Below are 20,453 nucleotides of genomic sequence, written 5' to 3'. Positions count from 1 at the left end.
TCTATTTTTTCGTGCTTTTTGTAGATCTTTTACTGTGTTTTCTTTAATATATTAATATCAGTCATTTATTAGTCCATGCCTTCTAACTCTAATATCTCAGTCATCTCTGGTTCCGCTTTTGTTGACTTTAATCTCTAGATTATGGTCACTTTTCCTACTTCTTCCCATGCCTAATAATTTTTCATTGTATGCTGGATATTAAGAGTAACATGTTGTAGAGACTCTGCATTATGCTATTTTCTGTTGTGTTGGGATTGTTCTAGATCAACTTGATCATATTGAGGCTTGACTTTAGGCTTTGGTAGGGTGGTTCTGTTTTAGTTTTGCCCTTACTTCAATGGCACAGCCCTCACTCCTAGTGTCTTATCTTCTGCAGTGCCAACTTAGTGTCTAGGCTATTCACCCAGGTCTTTCCTTGTAAGCTGAATCTGAACTTCAGCATCTCATGAGCTCTGTGTAACTTCTAAAATTTTCTGTTTAGCTTTCATCTTCCCAGAAATCTTTTCTGCTAAGCCTATAGTCTTGCTTTTGTACATTTTCAGTGTGGGAGTTGGCCAAGGACTTAAGTGGAATTTCTGTACTAAATTTTGATGTTCCTTCTCTGCTTCTCCCTTTCTCTGCTATCTTGCCACCCAAAGTTTAGCTTCCTTTGTAACCCCTAACTCTGATCTGTTTCCACCACCCTGACCTACTTCTCTTTGCTAGGGCTGTTTCCCTAGGTTGTGGTTGGGTGAATATGGGGCTCACCTCTTGTGCTTTCTTTCTCTGAAGAATCATAGCCCTTTTTTGGGTATTGTCCAATGTTTGCAAACTCTAACTTTTATAGTTAAAGTGGGAGAGTAAATCCAGTATTTGTTACTGTTTCATAAATAAAATTAAAGTCGACAATACCATTCTTACATTCCACAAAGTATTATTTTTTTTACTAAAAGACAGGGCATGTTTACCTTTTTTCAGTCGTCTAAAAACATCTTTTTATAGTTAGTTTAAATCATGATGCAGCAAAGCGCATTCTTCTGTTGAGTTGTTAAGTGGCTTAAATTTTTTATAATTTGCAACAACCCTTTTCTTCTGCAAACACACTTTTTACCTATGCCATTTATTTAAGAAACTGGATCATCTTACAGATTTCTCACATTCTAGATTTAGATCCTTATTGTGATTCTCTCAAACATATTTCTCTAACTCACTATTACTTTGTTAACTTTGGTAACTTTGGGCAGGGTGGAGGCAGGAATACTTCACAGTTTTTAGACTGTTATATAATATCTGATTTCTCCACTTGTAGTGATGTATGAAGCTTTGTAAAGTTCTTAATAAAGTTTTCTATCAACCCTTGACCTAATGTTTTAGCCACTCTGATTACTTAGTTGCCTGGATACATTATTTCATTAGCAGTTGCAAAATGGTGATTATCTGACTCTCTCATTAAAAAAAATATATTTTTATTGATTTCAGAGAGGAAGGGAGAGGGACAGAGAGATAGAAACATCAGTGATGAGAGAGAATCATTGATCGGCTGCTTCTTGCATGCCCCCCTACTGGGGATGGAGCCCTCAATCTGGGTATGTGCCCTTGACCAGAATCCAACCCGGGACCCTTCATTCCGGAGGCCGATACTCTATCCACTGAGCCAAACCAGCTAGGACTAATTCTCTCATATTTCTGCATTTATTAGTTAGTTATGATTCTTCTGTAAAGAACTTTGCTTATAAACTGTTTAAAAACTATAGTAAAGGCAAAATAAATGATTATTTTCCTTCATTTATTAAATTTCAGAATAATAAATTCACGCCCATCTATCTCCAATGGTGACTTCTGAGGTTGATTTTATTTATTTTGTAACTAGAGGCCCGGTGCATGAAAATTCATGCACTGGAGGTGGGGGTCCCTCAGCCCGGCCTGCCCCCTCTCACAGTCCGGGAGCCCTCAGGGGCGGGAGGCGACCTAGTGATCAGGGGAAGGTGACAGCCCATCACACCTCTGCTGCTACTACTGCCGGCAGCGCAAGTCTTACCTGGCCCTGGTTACCTGAGCCTCGGGAGGCCCTGGGCAGCTGGGCAGCTGACATCTGAGGCTTACCTGTGCCTTGGGCCGGCCCTGGGCAGCTGGGGGGCTGAGGGGACTGGGGGACTCTGGAGGCAGGTGCACGGAGCAACCGGGCCCACTTGCCACACGCCAGCCACCCCAGTGGGGCTGAGGGGGCTGGGCGCTGCCATCTTGTGACTGTGGGTGCCGCCATCTTTGAGGGCGGGGCAGTCAATTAGTATATTCCCTCCTTATTGCCTGTGGGAGCCGCCATCTTTGAGGGCAGGGCAGTCAATTAGCATATTCCCTCATTAGCTGTGGGCACCACCATCTTTGCAATGGCATGAGGGTCAGTTAGCATATTCCCTCTTTATTAGATAGGATATCATTATGAACTTAAGAATTTTAATGCTTTTGATGTGTTTCATTTCACTGAGTCATTATTCTTTTGATGCTACTGCATTGTTGTTGCTTAGATGCCTTTTTAGGGCACAGAGGTAAGAAATACATATTCTTATGGAGAGAGAAAAGTAAAAGATGAGTTTGTACTAACATTCCAACTGAAATTTAAGATTCCAGCGCTTTTACTTATCTTCTCAAACATGATGTATAGAGTGGGGCAAAAGTAGGTTTACAGTTGTTTGTGAGAGTAATAACACAAGAATAAACTCGTTTCACATGCTCACAACTGTAAACCTACTTTACTCCTCCCTGGATTTATATCTTTTTCTTCTAGCTGAAAACTGTGGTTCCAAATGACGTTAACATAATTACATACTTGATATGGAGAGTCAGGGCGAGATTGGTTCAAAGCAATACTAATATTATTACAGATATTTAGGAGACTGCTGCTTCTTTTTGTCCTTAGGCTATATCCCACTAAGGATGCATAAGAAAAATACTGTGTTTTATTAAATATGTTTTATTGATTTTTTTACAGAGAGAAAGGGAGAGGGATAGAGAATTAGAAACATTGATGAGAGAGAAACATCGATCAGCTGCCTCCTGCACACACCCTACTGGGGATGTGCCTGCAACCAAAGTACATGCCCTTGACTGGAATCGAACCTGGGACCCTTTAGTCCGCAGGCCAGTGCTCTATCCACCAAGCCAAACCGGTCAGGGCCTGTGTTTTATTGTTATTTTAAAAATTATTTCCAACCTATGTAATTTTATTAACCAATGTCACCCCAATAAATTCAGTGAAGAAAAAGAAAACAAAGCCCTAGCCAGTTTTGCTCAGTGGATAGAGCATCAGCCTGCAGACTGAAAGGTCCCAGGTTGGATTTCGGTCAAGGGCACATGCCCAAGTTGCAGGAGGCAGCCGATCAATGATTCTCTCTCATCATGGATGGTTTCTCTCTCTCTCTCTCCTTCTCCCATTCTCTCTGAAATCAATAAAAACATATTAAAAAAAGAAAAAGAATCCCTGGTCCTCAAGGGAAGGCATACATGTTAGGAAATCATTGTAGTACAATTGTTCACTGATGATGTAGGGGTACATAGACGAAATGCCATTTGACATAAGTTATGGAGCAGTTCTTCTAGGGTAGGTGAGTAGATTAGGGGACGTTTCAGAGAAATGACCTTTGAGCTGGATTGTAAAGAATGAGCTTGAGCTCTAGCCGGTTTGGCTCAATGAATAAAGTGTCAGCCTGCAGACTGAAGGGTCCTGGGTTCAATTCCCGGTCAGGGCACATGCGGGGTTGTAGGCTCAATCCTTAGTGTGGGACATGCAGGAGGTATCCGATCAGTGATTTTCTCTCATCATTGATGTTTCTATCTTTCCCTCTCTCTTCCTCCCCGAAATCAATAAAAAAAATATATTTTTAAAACGAATGAGCTTGATTGGAGCCAGTCGATTATGGTAGGATTCAGAAAAGATCCTCTGTATTACAAAGTTAGCCAGCTCACTTTTGCTACTAGTATATAGGTGTAGCATGAGAAACATTTGCACTACATTGGAGAAATCAGAACTAAAGCATATTTTGTGATTGTAAGTATTTTACAAAGAAATTGTGTTTTTGCAAACCTTTTAAGGAAAAAGTTTATTTTTTTTGGAATAGACAAGAAAATATAGTGTGCTTTTTTTATTTATACTAGTGGCCTGGTGCACGAAATTTGTGCCAAGGAGGGGGGGGTCGTTCCCTCAGCCCAGCCTGCACCCTCTCCAATCGGACATTCCTCTCGCAATTTGGGACAGCTGGCTCCTAACTGCTCACCTGATCGCCCCTAACCTCTCTGCCTGCCTGCCTGATCGCCCCTAACTGCCTCTGCCTGCCTGCCTGATCGCCCCTAACTGCCCTCCAACTGCTGGCCTAATCTCGCCCCCAACTTCTCTCCCCTGCTGGCCTGGTTGCCCACAACTGCCCTTCCCTGCCGGCCTGATCTCGCCCAGTCTCTGTCTCTCTTTGTTTTTCTCAGCAGTCCTCCAGGCCCCCCTGCCTCCCTGTCTCCCTCTTCCTCTTTCCCAGCTGGGAGGGGGCGGGGCCAGTGGGGGCTGCTCCACCCTCTGCCCACCCTCCCTTCCATCTAGGCCTCTTCAGGCCCAGTCTGTTTTGTTTCCTCATTCTGAGAGAGGCTCTGAGAGCAAGCTGGGAGGGAGGGAGGGAAAGAGGGAGAAAAGGCTGTGAGCTGGTGGACGCTGTGTGTGTCTGTGCGTGTGTGCAGTTGTGAATGAGTGTGAGTGCTGGCCCCACCGCCCCCGTCCCCATCTCCGCTGTCACAAGTCCCCATCCACCAGAGCCTGCTGCTTGCGCAGCCTGGGCATTAGTTCAAGCCTCCGGTTGTTGTGAATGTGATGGACCCAGGGTTTTTATATATTAGAATACTTGCAGGAATACTCAGTAATGAGTACTCCAAATAATTCTGTATCTTGATTGCAGTGGTAGGTGCACAGATATTTCCATGTGACAAAATTACAAACAAGTATTCACACATTGTACCCCTCTAACATTCTGGGTTTTGATATTGTTTGATAATTATGTAAGATTTAAACATTGGGGAAAAGTGTACTCACATGGGATCTCTCTCTACTACCTTTGCAACTTCCTGTGAATCTGTAATTATTTTTAAATAAAAGTTTTTAAAAAAAAATAATTATTTCTCTTGCTATTGGTGTTGTTTTTACAAATATGTTATGTAAATGATTATAATTCACAGGTGATTTGATTTCTGACCTGGAAAACTCAAGGGAATCCATTGAAAAACTGTTGCAACAATGTGAGACTTCTTTAACATGAGTTAATCCAAATATAAAAAGCCAATAGTCTTTCTATATGCAAACAGCAATCTTGGAGAAATATAAGAATCTCACTTAAAATAGCACCAAAAAGACGAACTTTTATTATGAATAAAAGTCACAAAACATCCAGTTTTCATGAAAAAAGTATTGAATATTTTAGAAATGTAAATTCTCCTTGAAGTAGTTTTGTAATTTAATCTCAATAAAAACATTTTTTACATTAGGTACATAGAGATACAGACATAGATATAGAGAGTGCAAGAATACAGGGACACTGAACAATTCTAAAAGAGAAGACACACAGAGCCATATGAACACCACACTGTCTTGTTTACTAAGCTTTAAACTATCTTGAGGTCAGGTAGCCTTAGTCCTCTAACTTAGTTTTGCCTTTTCAAAGTTCTTTTGGCTATGTCCTCTGCATTCCCATCTGAAGTTTAGAATCACTTGTCAGTTTATAGCCGCCCCCCCCCCCCCCCCCGCAAAAAAAGCCTGAAGATGTTTTGATTGAGATTGCATTAGACCTATTATGTCAGATTTATTCCCAAGTATTTCATATTTAAAAAAAATGTTTACTTTGTGTATCTATATAAATGCACTTTAAAAAGAAAAGAAAAGAAAAGAAATCACTGGTGTGTAAAACCAAACATTATTTTTTGTTTGTTTTTTCTTTCCATCATCATTTGTCCTTCCCATACCCTCTTCCACCTCCACTCTCCCACTTTCCCCCCTACCATCACTACACTATTGTCCATGTCCATGAATGCTTTCTTTCTTTTTCCTCAATGCCTTCACACACCTCTGCTTTTCCCTCACCTTCCCGAGAGCTGTTAGCCTGTACTCTAAGAGTCTGTCTCTATTTTGCTTGTTAATTCATTTTGTTCACTAAATTCCGCATATAAGTGAAATCATATAATACTTGTCTTTCTCTGACTGGCTTATTTCACTTAGCATAATGTTCTCCAGGTCCATCCATACTGTCACAACAGGTAAAATTTTCTTCTGTTTTTACGGCTGAGTAGTATTCCATTGTGTAAATGTACCACAGCTGTTTTATCCACTCATCTACTGATGGACACTTGGGCTGCTTCCAAATCTTGGCTATCTATATATATATAAAAGCCTAAGCGACCGTCGCAACCAAAACAACCGAACAGACAACTGAACAGGCTGCGTGGGGCAACCAGGCCGGCAGGGGGGTTAGTGAGTGCCAACCAAACAACTGAGCAGCAGGCTGTGTGTGGCGACCAGGCTGGCAGGAGGGTTAGTGAGGGCCAACCAGCGACTGAGCAGCAGGCTACGTGGAGTGACCAGGCCAGCAGGGGGGGAAGGTAGGGGTGACCATGCTGGCAGGGGGGCAGTGAGGGGCAACCAGGCCAGCAGAGGGGGGCAGTTGGGGGTGACCAGGCCATCAGGGGGGGCATTTAGGGGTGATCAGGCAGGCAGGCAGGTGAGCAGTTAGGACCCAGTGGTCCCGGATTGTGAGGGGGATGTCCAACTGCCCCAAGGGGTCCTGGATTGGAGAGGGTGCAGGCTGGGCTGATGGGACACACCCCGCCCCTGTGCACGAATTTCGTGCACTGGGCCCCTAGTTGTAAATAACACTGCAATGAACATAGGGGTACATATATTCTTTCGAATTAGAGTTTTTGGATATATTACCAGAAGTGAAATTGCTGAGTCATAAGGCAGTTCCACTTTTAATTTTTTTTGTAATCCTCACCTGAGGATATTTTTCCATTGTATTTTCAGAGAGAGAGGAAGGAGGGAGGGAGGCAGGGAGGGATGGATGAAGGAAGGGAGGGAGGGAGGGAAGGACGAGAAGGAGGGAGAGAAAGAGAAATATCAATGTGAGAGAGACACATCAGTTGTTTGCCTCCTGCACACCTGGGAAGCAAATCCACAACCAAGGTACATGCTCTTGGATTGAACCTGTGACCATTTGTTGCTCAGGCTGATGCTCTAACTACTGAACATTTTTTGAGGTAACTTCATACTGCTTTCTACAGTGGCTGCATCGGTCTGCATTCCCACCAACAGTGCACGAGAGTTCTACCTTCTGCACATCCTCGTCAGTACTTGTTGTCAGTGGGTGTTAAAAACCCCTACTATGACTGTTTTACTGGCAATCTGTCCCTTTGTATCCATCAAGATTTTCTTTACATATTTAGGTGCTTCTGTGTTGGGTGCATAGTGTTTACAAGGGTTATATCCTCCTGTTGGATTGCTTCCTTTATCATTATGTAGTGGGTCTTCTTATCTGTTACTATAAGCCTTTGTTTTAAAGTCTATTCTGGCAGATATAAGTATTGTTACTCCAGTTCTATTTTCCTTTCATTTGCATGAAATGTCTTTTTTTATCCCTTTACTTATAGTCTGTGTGTATCTTTTATTCTGTGGTGGGTCTCTTAAAGATAGCATATTTATGGGTGTTGTTTCCTTATCCATTTAGCTACCCTATGCCTTTTGATTGGAGCATTTAAGCCATTTACATTGATTATTTATTGGTGATGGTGGTGATAGTTCTTGTTGTTCTTCTTCTTGTTCTTGTGGTTGTTCTCGTTCTCCTTCTCCTTCTTCCTCCTTTCTCCTTTCTCCTTTCTCCTTCTTCTTTGCCCTTTAACATTTCTTTTGATATTGTTTTGGTGATAACATGCTCCTTTACCTTTTTCTTGTCTGGGAAGCTTTTTATTTCTCCTTCAGTTTTAAATGATACTCTTGCTGGGTAAAGTGGCTTTGGTTGTAGGTCCTTGCTTTTCATCACTGAGTATTTCATGCCAGTACCTTCTGGCCTGAAATGTTTGTTGAGAAATCAGCTGACAATCTTATGGGAGCTCCCTTGTAAATAACTGCCTTTCTCTTGCAACTTTTAAGATTCTCTCTTTGTCTTTAACCCCTGTCATTTTAATTATTATGTGTCTTGGTGTGGGCCTTTTTGAGTCTATCTTCTTTGGGACTTTGTGCTTCCTGGACTTTTGTGTCATTTTCCTTCACCAGTTAGGGAAATTTTTGGTAATTATTTCTTCAAATAAGTTCTCCATCCTTTGCTCTCTTTCTTCTCCTTCTGGTACCCTTGGATGCAGATGTTTCATGTTATCCCAAAGGTTCCTTAAACTGTCATTTAAAAATTTTTTTTCTTTTTGCTGCTCTAATTAGGTGTTTTTTTCTACCTTGTGTTACAATTTGCTGATTCAATTCTTTGCTTCATTTGACCTACTATTTATTCCTTCTAGTGTATTATTTATTTCAGATATTGCTTTCTTCATTTCTGACAAGTCCATTTTTATGGCTTCTATGTCCTTTTTCATGATGTTGAGCATCCTTATAATCATGACTTTGAACCCTATATTTAATAAATTGCTTGCCTCCATTTCATTTAGCTCTTCCTTGGAGAATGCTTTTGTTCTTTTATTTGGAGTCTGTTTTTTACCTCCCCATTTTGATTGCCTCTTTATGTATGTTTCTGTGTATGAGGTAGATCTGCTATGACTCCTAGTCTAGGTAGGGTGGCCTTATATAGTAAGCGTCCTGTGGAACCTAGTGTTGTCTCCCTGATCACCTGAGCTGGGTACTCTAGGGATTTCCCTTGTGGGCATTATGTGGGCCTTTCTATCCTATTTGAGTCTTGATTGCTGTTGGCCCATTCCTGTGTGGAATCGACCCTCAGGCTGACTAACTGTATGGCTCAGCCCCCAACACAGCATTCAAGCTTCTGTGCAGGTGCTAATCGCATGAAGCAGAATTCACTTCAGCAGGTTATAGTGCCTGCTGAGCTCTCCCAATGGATATACTGCTTGTACAGCTTATTGGTCTTGTTCTGTTGTCTGAATCTGGCCACTGGCTGTATTGGTTCTGGGTCTCTTTAGAGGGATTCTTGTGCAGGCCAATGTCAGACACTGCCTGTGACTGCCCCTGGACAATATGTTTGGAGCTATCCATGATCCACAGCTGTGGCTCCCTCTGCTGTGCCTGAGTGTGTGAAAAGAGGACCAATCTGTGTGCCAAGGCCTGCTTTTACCAGCACTGGGTCTGGGGGCAAGTCAGCAAATGTCTCAAAGCACCTGAGACCACCTCTGCCTGCATGCAGGCTGCCTGTTAGGCTTAGTCACTGAAGCGCCTCTGACTATACTCCTCAGCAGGATGTAAGCTCCACAGGGTAGGGCAAGAAAGATTCCAGCAGGTGGGGCTATTACTTCCCCACATGCTGATGTCTCTGAGAGGGGAATGGCCTGCCTGAGAATGATGGTTTCTGCAGTATGGGGGAATGACTCAGCACAGGGATGCTGATGGCTGAACCTTCAGCTCTCTCCCCAGAGCCATCCACCCCAGACTTTCCTCACGTTGCTCTAGTCCACTCTACTCTCCCTTCACTGAAACTCAGGGTGAGTGGCTGCGAATAAAATTTTGTGCATTGGCCCTTTAAGAAGGTGTCTGCGTCTCTAGCCTTCTAGATATCTCTCCCTAGTGGACAGAGACCCCACTGCTTTTCATAGCTGGATGTTATGTGGGCACCTTTCTTGGTTCTGGGGCTCTAGGCTGGGGAGCCCAGCTTGGGATTTAGACCCCACATTTCTCGGGGGGAACGTACTGCAGCTGAGATACCCCTCCAGAACTTCAGCTGCTGCCCATGCAGCCCGGCCAGCCCTCTTACACCTCTGCACTTCTTCCAGTCTCAACGTGGCTCCTTCTGTAAGTGCTTGGTTATATGGCTTCTCTCCAGCTAGTCTTCAGTTGGTTATTCAGGATGATTACTCTATAATTTAGGAGTAATTCCAGTTTGGTGCTGGGAGGAGGTGAGTGTAACTTCCACCTAATCTATCACCATCGTAGATCCATCTCTGGTTGTTGTTGTTTTGGGGGTATTTTTTTAAATCCTTGAGGACATGCTTAGAGAGAGGAAGGAAGAGAGAGAGGGAAAAAAAATCAATGTGAGAAACATCGATTGGTTGCCCTCCATAAATGCCCCATCAGAGCTTGAACCCGAAACCCAGTTATATCCCTTGACTGGGAATTGAATTAGTAACCTTTCAATGCACAGGATGGCACTCAACCAACTGAACCACATAGACTGGGTTTTTGCTGTTGTTTTGAGAGTAGATTGCAGGAGGCCAAGAGCAGAAAGAGGGATACTAGTTATTAATATTAGGAGGCCATTACAATAATCCAGGAGGAAGATAATGGCTCTTGGATTAGACTTGGGAGCACTGTAGTGGAGTGGAGGTAGGGCTGAGGAATAGGGGAAATCTGGATCTGTTTTGAAGGCAGAGTTAATAAAATTTGCTGAAAGATAAGATGTGTGGTTTGGGAGAAAGAGAATGAGGACACCAAGGTTTTTTACCTGGACACCTGGAAGGATGAAGAAAATACATAGTAATAAGAAGCAGCAGCAGGTAGAAGCCTGTTGTGAGGTCATTGGATTCTTGGCAAGGAACACAAATAACAAACCCTCTTCCTCTAGTCAGTGGCAGCTTGGGGCCTGCAGGGGCTCAGGGCAGCATGAGACGAAAGTGAGAGCAATCTTTTTAACCTGCTCCCAGGCAGCTGAGTTATCTTGGCCTTGCCCTGGCCCTTTTGGAAAGAAGCATTTGTGTGATAAACAGGAATTTGTCTCCATGGGTGTAGAAAGAAGAAATGACAGAACAGAGTAACAAAGCAGAGAAGTACTAGCTGTGGTTAGCTGGAATTGGCAGACATTTTCAGGTAGCTACCTAAGCTTAGCACACATGTCGCCTTTTCTCTATTCTAGACGAGGTTATTTCTTCATCGTGAAAAGTTGTCAGGGTATTTTGATTTTAAACTGGTGTTTTGGATCAGTTATGAGTTGTAGACAGCAGACAAATGGAGACACTGTCTGTTTATAGTGGAAAAGTGACTTAAAGCTGTGCTGGCTCCCCACCACTACCCCATTAGTGGCAGGCCTCTGACACGCCAGAAGCTGGGCTGGGAAGTCAAGACTGCCTGGTGTGCAGTTTTGCTCTTTGAAAGGTTAGAATCTAAATGTACCACAAGCTCTTTCTTCCTGAGTCAGATTGGGACAAAATAACAAACAGTGAATTCTGAAGCAAACGCTATACATGCTGGTGTGCTAATACTTTTGAAACTTCAGAATTTGTTTCCTCCCCTTCTAATAATATTCCTCATGAGATATAGAAGTCCCTTAGTGTCACTAACTTCTTTTCATCTTGTGAGGAAGAGCAGATTAAAAATGAATAAAGAAATCTAGTGCCCAGTGGTTTATGGCGATTGGAAAGTGAGAAAGAGAACTTAGACTCCTTACTTTTGATAAGAGCTTAACATAAGAGAGCTTTTTCTGCTTTTATCTGAGAGTTACCTCATCCAGGTCTGGGATGAAATGGTTGGAGTGAAGTTGTGATAGAGAAAAACTTTAAATTTGTCTGAGACATTTAGTTTTAATTAAATAGGTAAGTAGTTAATTGATAGTGAAAAAGAACTTAACTGTGAGGGAGTTTATTCAGCAGAGTGTATGTAATTGAAGATTCTGGACTGGGGTGGAGGAGTGTGGGACTACCGGAGCCAGCCAGGGTCATGTGGGGTGTTGGGACTGAAGATGTGGGTGGCACTTCGCCCAGTGTTAGGAGAGCTAGCTCACTGAGCTGCCTAGAAGCAGAACAACTCTTTAGAGTTCCTTGCAGCTGGGGTTTATCCTGACAAGATTCAGAATATACTTTACCTTAAATATTGCGTGGCTCAGGAGCCATTTTGTTTCATTTGCCTTTCTGAAATTACTCCAGTATTTATTCAAATGCTGTGACTGTGCTAAATGCAGTCTGGGCTTCTGCTCTGGGTTTCTTCGCCGAAAGTAAAATAGCCTGTTTGAGCTGGAAGAATTTTTGCTCATTGCCTATACAGCACACATGAACATAAGCAGTCATTTGTCCACAGGCAGCTAAGAGGTGGTTTCTGCAGGGACTGAAAACCACGCAGGCCGCTGGCTTCCTGGCACACCCACAGGCCCCGTAGTTTCTACTGAAAGCCAACTCAGGGGACAAGAGATGGGGGTGGTGTGGCAATAAGATGGGCAAAACTAAATGCAGAGGCTAAAATCGAAATGATGTTGAGCTGTTAAGATGATCCTGTATTGGGGAAAAAGCACAGTGCTCCCAAGGAGGAGAAAACTCGGGCATAAATACAATGGCTAGAGAAAACATCTAATGTTTGCAGTCAACACTTGTTTAAAGTGTTTTGTATGTTTTCTTTATATTTATAACTGTAGGGATACTGTAGGTACCTTTAGGAAAAATACTACATAGTTTAAGCTGCTTTACCCACTGTGCTATCATAAATACTTTTACCAGGGTCATGTTACAGTGACAAATGATGTACCTAATAATCACCTTCAAACACTACAGAATCCTGAAGAACCTTGTGATCTCTTAATCAAATTCTTAAATATTCTCTGTATAGTCTTGCCCCAGACCTTTACAAAAGAGCATGGAACACACTGTCAAATCTTAGAGGGAAGGCAGGGGTGGGTGGGTAGGTGGGTGGGAAGAGATCAACCAAAGAACTTGTATGCATATATCCATAACCCATGGACACAGACAATAGTGTGGTGAAGGTCTGGGGCAGGGCAGGGGCGTGCTAGAAGGGGATAATGGGGAAAAATGGGGGACAAATGTAATACTTTCACAATAACAATTTAAAAGTAAATAAAAATAGCTTTTTAAATGTCTTTAAAGTCATGTCATTCATATATGATAACTCTTAATCACAATACAAGTTTATACCCAAATACACTATCCTTTCTTTGTCCCTAGCATGTAACAGAATGTATTTCTAGTTGGCAGATCAAGAGGTAGGGATACTGGCAGTATAAATGATTTGCCCAAGGACAACCAGTGTGTCATTGTAGAGATAAAACTAGGCTACATTCCACCAGCTCCTGGCCTGTGTACAATTTTGAGAGCTTTCCAATCATTTTTTTAAAAAACAAGTACTTAAAAGAAAAAGAAAACAAAGTACTTAGAAAATATAAAGAGGTTGTGTGTTTTTTTAATAAAAGAAAATCACTTATTTTGGAAATTACTAAATCATTCTGTTGTATTTAAGAAGCTCTTTGATGTGTCTGGTAATTAGTATTTACTGCCAGACGAATGTCTCTTGGGCATTTTAATTAATGGTTGGCTTGGCCAAATGAGCTTCTGATGGTAAACCTTCATAAGGGTTTATTTTTATGTTTCTTAAGAATAGCTGTCTCTTCAAAGCTCTTTAATTAGACAAAGTTTAGCAGCTAAAACATATTATTAGAATAATTAGGCCTTGGGTTAAGAGAAATGGGGGGGGGGGTGTCAATGGAGCAGGTACTGTTAGAGAATAGTCTTTTGAAATAAAACACAGTGCTGTACATCTGATGGGTGTCCAGGTCTTTAACAGTTTATGTTGTTACTATCCCTAGTTAGGTAACAACTTTTGTGTTTAAAATTCATATGACAGGTCTCACCAGAAGCCTAAACACCAGAGTGTGAGCTCAGTTATCAGCACTCTAACTCCCATAGACATCTTCATTCTAGTCTCTGAGCTGCTAAGCTGAAGACTTTGTATATTCTCCTTTCTTTACTCAATTGTTAATCTTGGCCGTAATAATGATTGTTTTTGAGGGAAATGCTTCAAAGATTTTCTGTGTGGGTCATTCATAATAATTATAACAATTCCTTTGAATGGGGTTTTCTTAATAATTTAAATGATCTGTAAGGTAATATTATTAAAACTACTATATTCTTGGTCCAAAATTTTATGGTCTTTGTGGTCAGAATTTAAATTATTTGAAAATCCGCTATGTAGATGGATTGTTATTTAGCTCCCCTTCTTCATGCTCCTCTCCAATTTCTTGTCTTAAACTCTTAGTCTTAGCAGTATTACTGGTACATATGTTTTACCCCAAACTTCCTCTTGGTGATGAAGAAAAGATATACCTGATTAGTCCTATTGGTGACTGCAATAGCACCGAAACAATTGGGTAGTATTACTAAAATAACTACTGATAAACAATAATACCTTTATCTATAGTGTTTAATTTTTCACTTTTCCACTATGTCAAGGTGCTTATGGTGGCAAATGTGTCCTTTTTCCAGCTAGATCAGCTGGATAAAACTATTAGTGCTAATAAAACTATTAGAAATTTAAAACTGAGCAAATTATATCATTGCTAATGTTTCTGATCCCATCAGTTGTCATGACCTGTATATGTTTCTGGTTACATGAAGAACTGGGTTAAGAATATGTATGCCATTGCTTTAATATAAACCTACTGCCACTACTAGAAAAAGAACTTAAAAATTTATGGTATTTCATTTTTAAATATAGAAGATACCCTTATTTATAGTACTATAAAGTTTATAACATAAATTCTTTTGCTATATACCTTAGTTAGCAACATAGCCAATGAAATTATTTCATTTAAAGTGGTAGAAAATGCACCTTTTTTATTGATGTTATCTGTAAAAACTAATAATATAGTTTTAAAATATTTGCTAAGCACTGTAAAGATGCAGGCATATTATGCATTACAGAATATAGTCACCAAATAAATATATTTTATGTCAAATTGTAAAACTTTGAGAAAGCAGAAGAGATATTAGCTTAAAGTTTATTGAACTCTTCTTTTTGACTCATCCTTTAGCACAGGAAATATTGCTGATACTTATCTTCAAGTGTACGTTGGCTGTGTATGTATAAACTTCTGCAGTGGAGATAAGAAAAGGAAGGTGTTAAGTGCTATGATCCTTGAAAAATACCATATGTCTCTCAGAACTCTTGTGTGTGTGTGTGTGTGTGTGGTAAAGCAAGTGTATTCTTAGTCATATGTATATAACAGGATTTCTACTTAAAATAGTTTGGGTACTGATTACTAATGATTTCTTATAGATACAAACCAGGACTGTAAGTGGGTTGTTTTCTGTTTTTTATTTTACTTCTTTCAGCTCATTTGTTTGGTGGGCTCCCCCTGTACCTCCTTACATCTGCCCTTTGAAATGATCCCAGTGGCCACATGAGGACTGACTCTGTTCTTCTTCACCCAGACCACCTGGTGGCCCATGGCAGAATGGCGGAGAAGGAGGCCCGTCGGAAGTTCAAGCAGATCGTCGCTGCTGTCTTTTTTTGTCACTGTCGGAACATAGTCCATCGTGATCTAAAAGCTGAGAATTTGCTTCTGGACGCCAATCTGAATATCAAAATAGCAGGTGAGAGGCATGCTGAGGATGTGAAATAAGGACAAAAGAGCTTTTCCTTCAAGATTCTTAAAGCAAGGGATTGTCTGTTTCCATCCATTCAGAAAGAAATATTGTGAAAATACTTCCTTTGTGTGTGTGGCTTGAAAACTGATAAATTTTCAAAATACATTTATGTGTTGGGAGGAAAGAAGGAAAGGGGTTGTATTTAAAGTTTTATTTTGGTTGACTAGTCCCTTTTAAATAATAAGGAATAAAATATAGAAAAATAGGAAGAAAAACTGCTGAAATTTTGTGCCTCTCAGCTTCACTGAGAACGTGGATTTATGGTGCTCCTGATATAGAGCATGCCTACCCTAAAGTCGGTGGTTCATGGTAGTTCAGGGAGAACTGATCATGTGGTGGTTTAAAGGAAGTCCATGGTTCCTCTGATTTCACTCATCTGCTCATCTGGCAGAGCCTCAGAAGCATCTTCCCTGCCTCGGTCTACCTAGACTTCAGCTTCAGTTAGCGCTCAGCATGTGCTAACCAATCCACGCCCACCACCTACTGATGGGAGGAAGTGACTGCAGATGACAAATAGGAACTATAATGTGAAAATAAACAGTTTTTGTTTTCTGACGGTTTTTATAGCTAGAATGCAGTAGCCTTGAAATCCCCGGCGGGCCGGGCGGCGGAGAGCAGTTCTGCAGAGTTCCCTCGTCCGCAGGGCAGAAGAGAGCTCAGCTTTACGTCCTCTGTTAGAGGTCAGAGTGCCCACGTGTACCCTCACAGTTGGCGATTCTTCGAACAGTTTCTTTCGTGTAGATGCGTCTATTCCCTTTCTAGGCTCTCCTTTCACGTTGCTGGAGCGTCTTCGCTCTGTATTTGTCTGTCAGGCTGACGGTGCCGTCTTGTTTAGAGCTTTCACCAGCTCCAAGTTCTCTGAAGCCTGCACTTGCTCAGTGTATCATCAGTAGGGATTGATTCCCTCTTTATCTTATGTAAGGTCATGTTTTCCTTTGCCCTAAGTCTGTCTTCTTCTCCAAACTCTCCAGATGCTGATAGTTCCCACAGAGGTAGGTAACATGGGAAGGCCTGGCAGTTTCAAGCCTTTTTTTTTTTTTTTTTTTTTTGTAATTATTCATTGTAATTTCCCATTGTAGCTATAATAAAATACCACAAACTTGATGGCTTGAAAAACACAAATGTACTATCTTACTGTTTTGGAGGTCAGAAATCTGAAATGTCTTCAAGGCTAAAGTCGAGGTGCTGGTAGACTGGCTCATTCTGGGCTCTGGAGGCTGCCTGTTTGCTTTTCATCTCTTAGAGGCCCTGCGTTCCTTGGCTTTAGCCCCTTTCACACCTCACTCCACCTCTTGCTTCCAGTGTCACATTTCCCACTCCTAATCTGATCCTCCTACTTTTCTCTGATTCCATTGGGCCCTCCTGAATAATCCAGGCTACCTCCCTATCTCAAGATCCTTAACCTAATCATGTCTGCTGAAGTCCACGTAGGTAACACACTCATTCACAATTCCATGGGTTGGGGCAGTGATAGCGAACCTATGACACGCGTGTCAGCACTGACACGCCTAGCCATTTCTGATGACACGCGGCCGCTGAGGAGGCCGCTTGCCGAGGATGAAACATTTGCTGCTCCTGAGGATGAAACATTTGCGAAATAATGTTTTTTCCTCAAAGTGACACACTACCCGAGTTATGCTCAGTTTTTTGGCAAAGTTTGACACACCAAGCTCAAAAGGTTGCCCATCACTGGGTTAGGGCATGGGTGCTTGGGGGGCGGGAGGGGGGAGGGAAGACTATTAGTTAGCCTGCCACAGTGTTATGGGGATCTTTGGATTCCTGATTAGTGAGTTAAAAGAAGGCCCTCTATTGCTTCTACAGGTTTAGTCTCTCTCCAATGACCAAAGGCTAACATTTTTTTAATGCTTCCTTGGTTCTTGATTTTGAATTTAGAACCATTTTGATTTAGGGAACTTTGTGTAGCTTTTGGTTTTTGCATTGAGAAAGCAAATGTAAAAGACACTAGTCAGTGATAACTGAACTTAGGCACTCTACCGACAAGTATTTGGGTAGAGACTTTTAAATGCCTTTCTTTGTAAATAGTTAAGCCCATGTGGTCACAGTGAGTCTCTGCCTGCTGATGTGTGATTACATAGTCCTGGGGTGCCAGCAGCTGCCCTGGCCCTCTCTGTGTTAGCACATATACTTTGGCAAGATTTTTAAAATCATTGATGCAAAGTCTGTATTTTTATTGTTTGTTTTTGAGAAAAGCAAAAAATAAAGGAACACCTCTAGTTTTTTGCCCTGCTGTAATATCTAACATTGCCTTTGCTTATGCATTCCTTCCTTCATGCCACCATTACTCAGTTTCTTAATCATTGCCCGAACTTCCTTTCTTACACAGAAACTAGGTAAAATTCCCATTGTCATCTGCCAAGTCTTCTTTGAACGTAATGGACCAGTGGGGGAAACACTGCTCAGTGAAGCTGACCACAGCTGACTGATTTTGGAGAGCTAGGTTGGATGGTTCTGACAAGATATGGTCAGATAAGTAATGAAATCAACTTTTTATTCTAAAAGCTAAAAGTAACTTCTAGATCCCTGATCTTTTCAGTGAGCTTACCAATTAACTATTACAAATCGCAATGAGAAGGAGCCACTACTTATGAAAGAAACACATAAGAGAGATAATAGATTTTTGGTTTATTTAAAATTTACGTCTTAAGCACCTCATTAAAAAAAAATTTTTTTTTAATGATTTCAAAGAGGAAGGGAGAGGGAGAGGGGGAGAGAGAGAGAGAGAGAGAGAGAGACATCAATGATGCGAGAGAATCATTGATCAGCTGCTGCCTACACACCCCTCACTGGGAATCGAGCCCACAACCCGGGCATGTGACCTGACCAGGAATCGAACCGTGACCTCCTGGTTCATAGGTTGACACTCAACCACTGAGCCATGCCAGCCAGGCCTTAAGCACCTCATTTTTTATTTATTTATTTATTTATTTATTTATTTATTTATTTATTTTTTAAAGCACCCAATTTTTAAAAAATCATTAATATATGTTATAGTGACAGATTGATGTGGATTAATAAAAATTCTGATTAGGAAATGTAAGGAATTCATGTTTTCCTTATGCCATGTTTCCTAAGTGGTTTTGGTGAAAAGATTATGCATCCTGTTCAAATGCAGAAGATGGATAAGCTGTTCTGGGGATGTTGTGTTTACATTAATTTATTTTTACTTTTCATATGAATTAATGTGGCATTTACACTTCATACTTGATACTACAAAGCACTGTGGCTGTTATAACAGCTTCTTCAAGAGAATGTGTTTTCTGGACATGAAAAATAAACTGCAGTTACATGTATTAAAAGATCCAGCATCGCCCTAGCTGGTTTGGCTCAGTGGATATAGTGTCAGCCTGCAGACTGAAGGGTCCCAGGTTCCATTCCAGTTAAGGGCACATGCCCGGGTTGTGGGCTCAGTCCCCAGTAGTGGTTTGTGTAGGAGGCAGCCAATCAATGATTCTCTCTCATCATTAATGTTTCTATCTTTCCTTTTCACTTCCTCTCTGAAATCAATAAAAATATATAACAATAATTTTTTAAAAAGATCCAGCATCATTCTATGGTTTAAGAGTTTTTGTGCTTAAATTCTTCTCTGTGAATCTTTGTTCTTTTGCTATTTCTAGAGAGAATAAAATCGAGGTAAATAACTTGGTTTTCTTTATGGTTTTAGAATTAAAACACTCTTATTAATGACAGTAGCAAATCTATCTCCTCTCGAATTATTTAAATGATGTCTAACATTACTAAGCCAGAATAAGCATTGATTGTTTTCAGAATAAAAAATGTTATTTCTGAAAGGCAAAGTTACCGAGTCTAAGCATTTATAGTAGCTATCTGAAATCTTAATTGTTGTTAACAAAGGTTCTTTTCTCACGTGTATTGGAAGAGAAAAAAGAAATGTAAGAAGTGACTCCTAACCTCAAAAATTTACAGTCTATTTGGGTAGCAAATGCTTAGACCTTTGAACAGTGAAATAACTCAGGAATTATGTTTTACACACATAAAGTACTTTGCTAAGCATTTTCATATATGTCATTTAATTTCATCATATTTGGCATGCAAATATAGCTTATTCAGAAAACATTAGAATTATCAAAACACACACCTTTAACATTCCAAATCTGAATTTTCTTATAATGAGCACTCATGTAAATTTCCTTCATATAACGTCCAACTTTGGGAAAAGAATAGGATTCTTGGCCTCTAACCTTTTACTTTTCATGCCTCAGATATGTGAGGGTCCACAGAAGAGCAGGTGAAGGCCTGGCATGGCTCTCTCAGCATGTAGTCTGCATTCCTGGGTGACAGCATGGTACAATAGGAGAAATGCTACAAGGCACATCGTGACTCATTATCACATTAACTATACAGTCTAATTACCACAGGAGTTCAGATGATGAAGAAACAACTTCAGTTTATAAAATTTCATTAGACTGTAAATGCCACAAGGACTTTGGATTGTTTTGCCACCACTGCCTAGCAGGTACCTGTCCTATAGTAGGTGCTCAGTAGCTTAATTGATCTGAACCGTAGACAGTAGTGATAAGGAAATAAACACACTACTGAGGACATCACATTGGAGGTGAGTTTTAAAGGATGAGTAGGGATTCTTGAAGGTAGAGGAGAAAATTTCAGTAGGATTAGGATTAGTTAGTCAGCAAATATTTAGAAAGCATCTGCTATGTGCAAACACCAATCTAGGCAGTGGCAAACCTGTCTTCCATAGAATTATTTAAAAGATGTTTCTGCCCAGGCCAGTGTTACCCAGTGGTTAGAGCATCTCCCTGTGCACTGAGAATTGCGGGTTTGATTCCCGATCGAGGGCAGGTTGGGGTGCGTGCAGGAGGCAACCAGTTTGTCTCCTCCCTTCCTCCCTTCTACTCTCTCTGAAAAGCAGTGGGAAAAATATCCTC

At 41.1% G+C, this 20,453-nt stretch overlaps 1 protein-coding gene across 2 annotated transcripts in view; it reads left to right on the top strand.

Moving 5' to 3' along the window:
* SIK3 (SIK family kinase 3) overlaps positions 1-20,453 on the top strand; it is a gene marked incomplete at its 5' end in the record, with an annotated part of 279,640 nt that overhangs the window by 181,772 nt on the left and 77,415 nt on the right. For both annotated transcript variants that reach the window (XM_079788490.1, XM_079788489.1), the window contains one exon: positions 15,313-15,474. In XM_079788490.1, the coding sequence (XP_079644616.1) occupies positions 15,313-15,474 (162 nt within the window). The remainder of the gene's footprint in view (positions 1-15,312; positions 15,475-20,453) is intronic.

The sequence above is a fragment of the Cnephaeus nilssonii genome (genome assembly GCF_951640355.1).
Source record: "Cnephaeus nilssonii genome assembly, chromosome: 13".
Taxonomy (NCBI): Eukaryota; Metazoa; Chordata; class Mammalia; order Chiroptera; family Vespertilionidae; genus Cnephaeus; species Cnephaeus nilssonii.
Note: the sequence above shows the minus strand (reverse complement) of the source record. Positions and strands in the feature narration are given on the sequence as shown.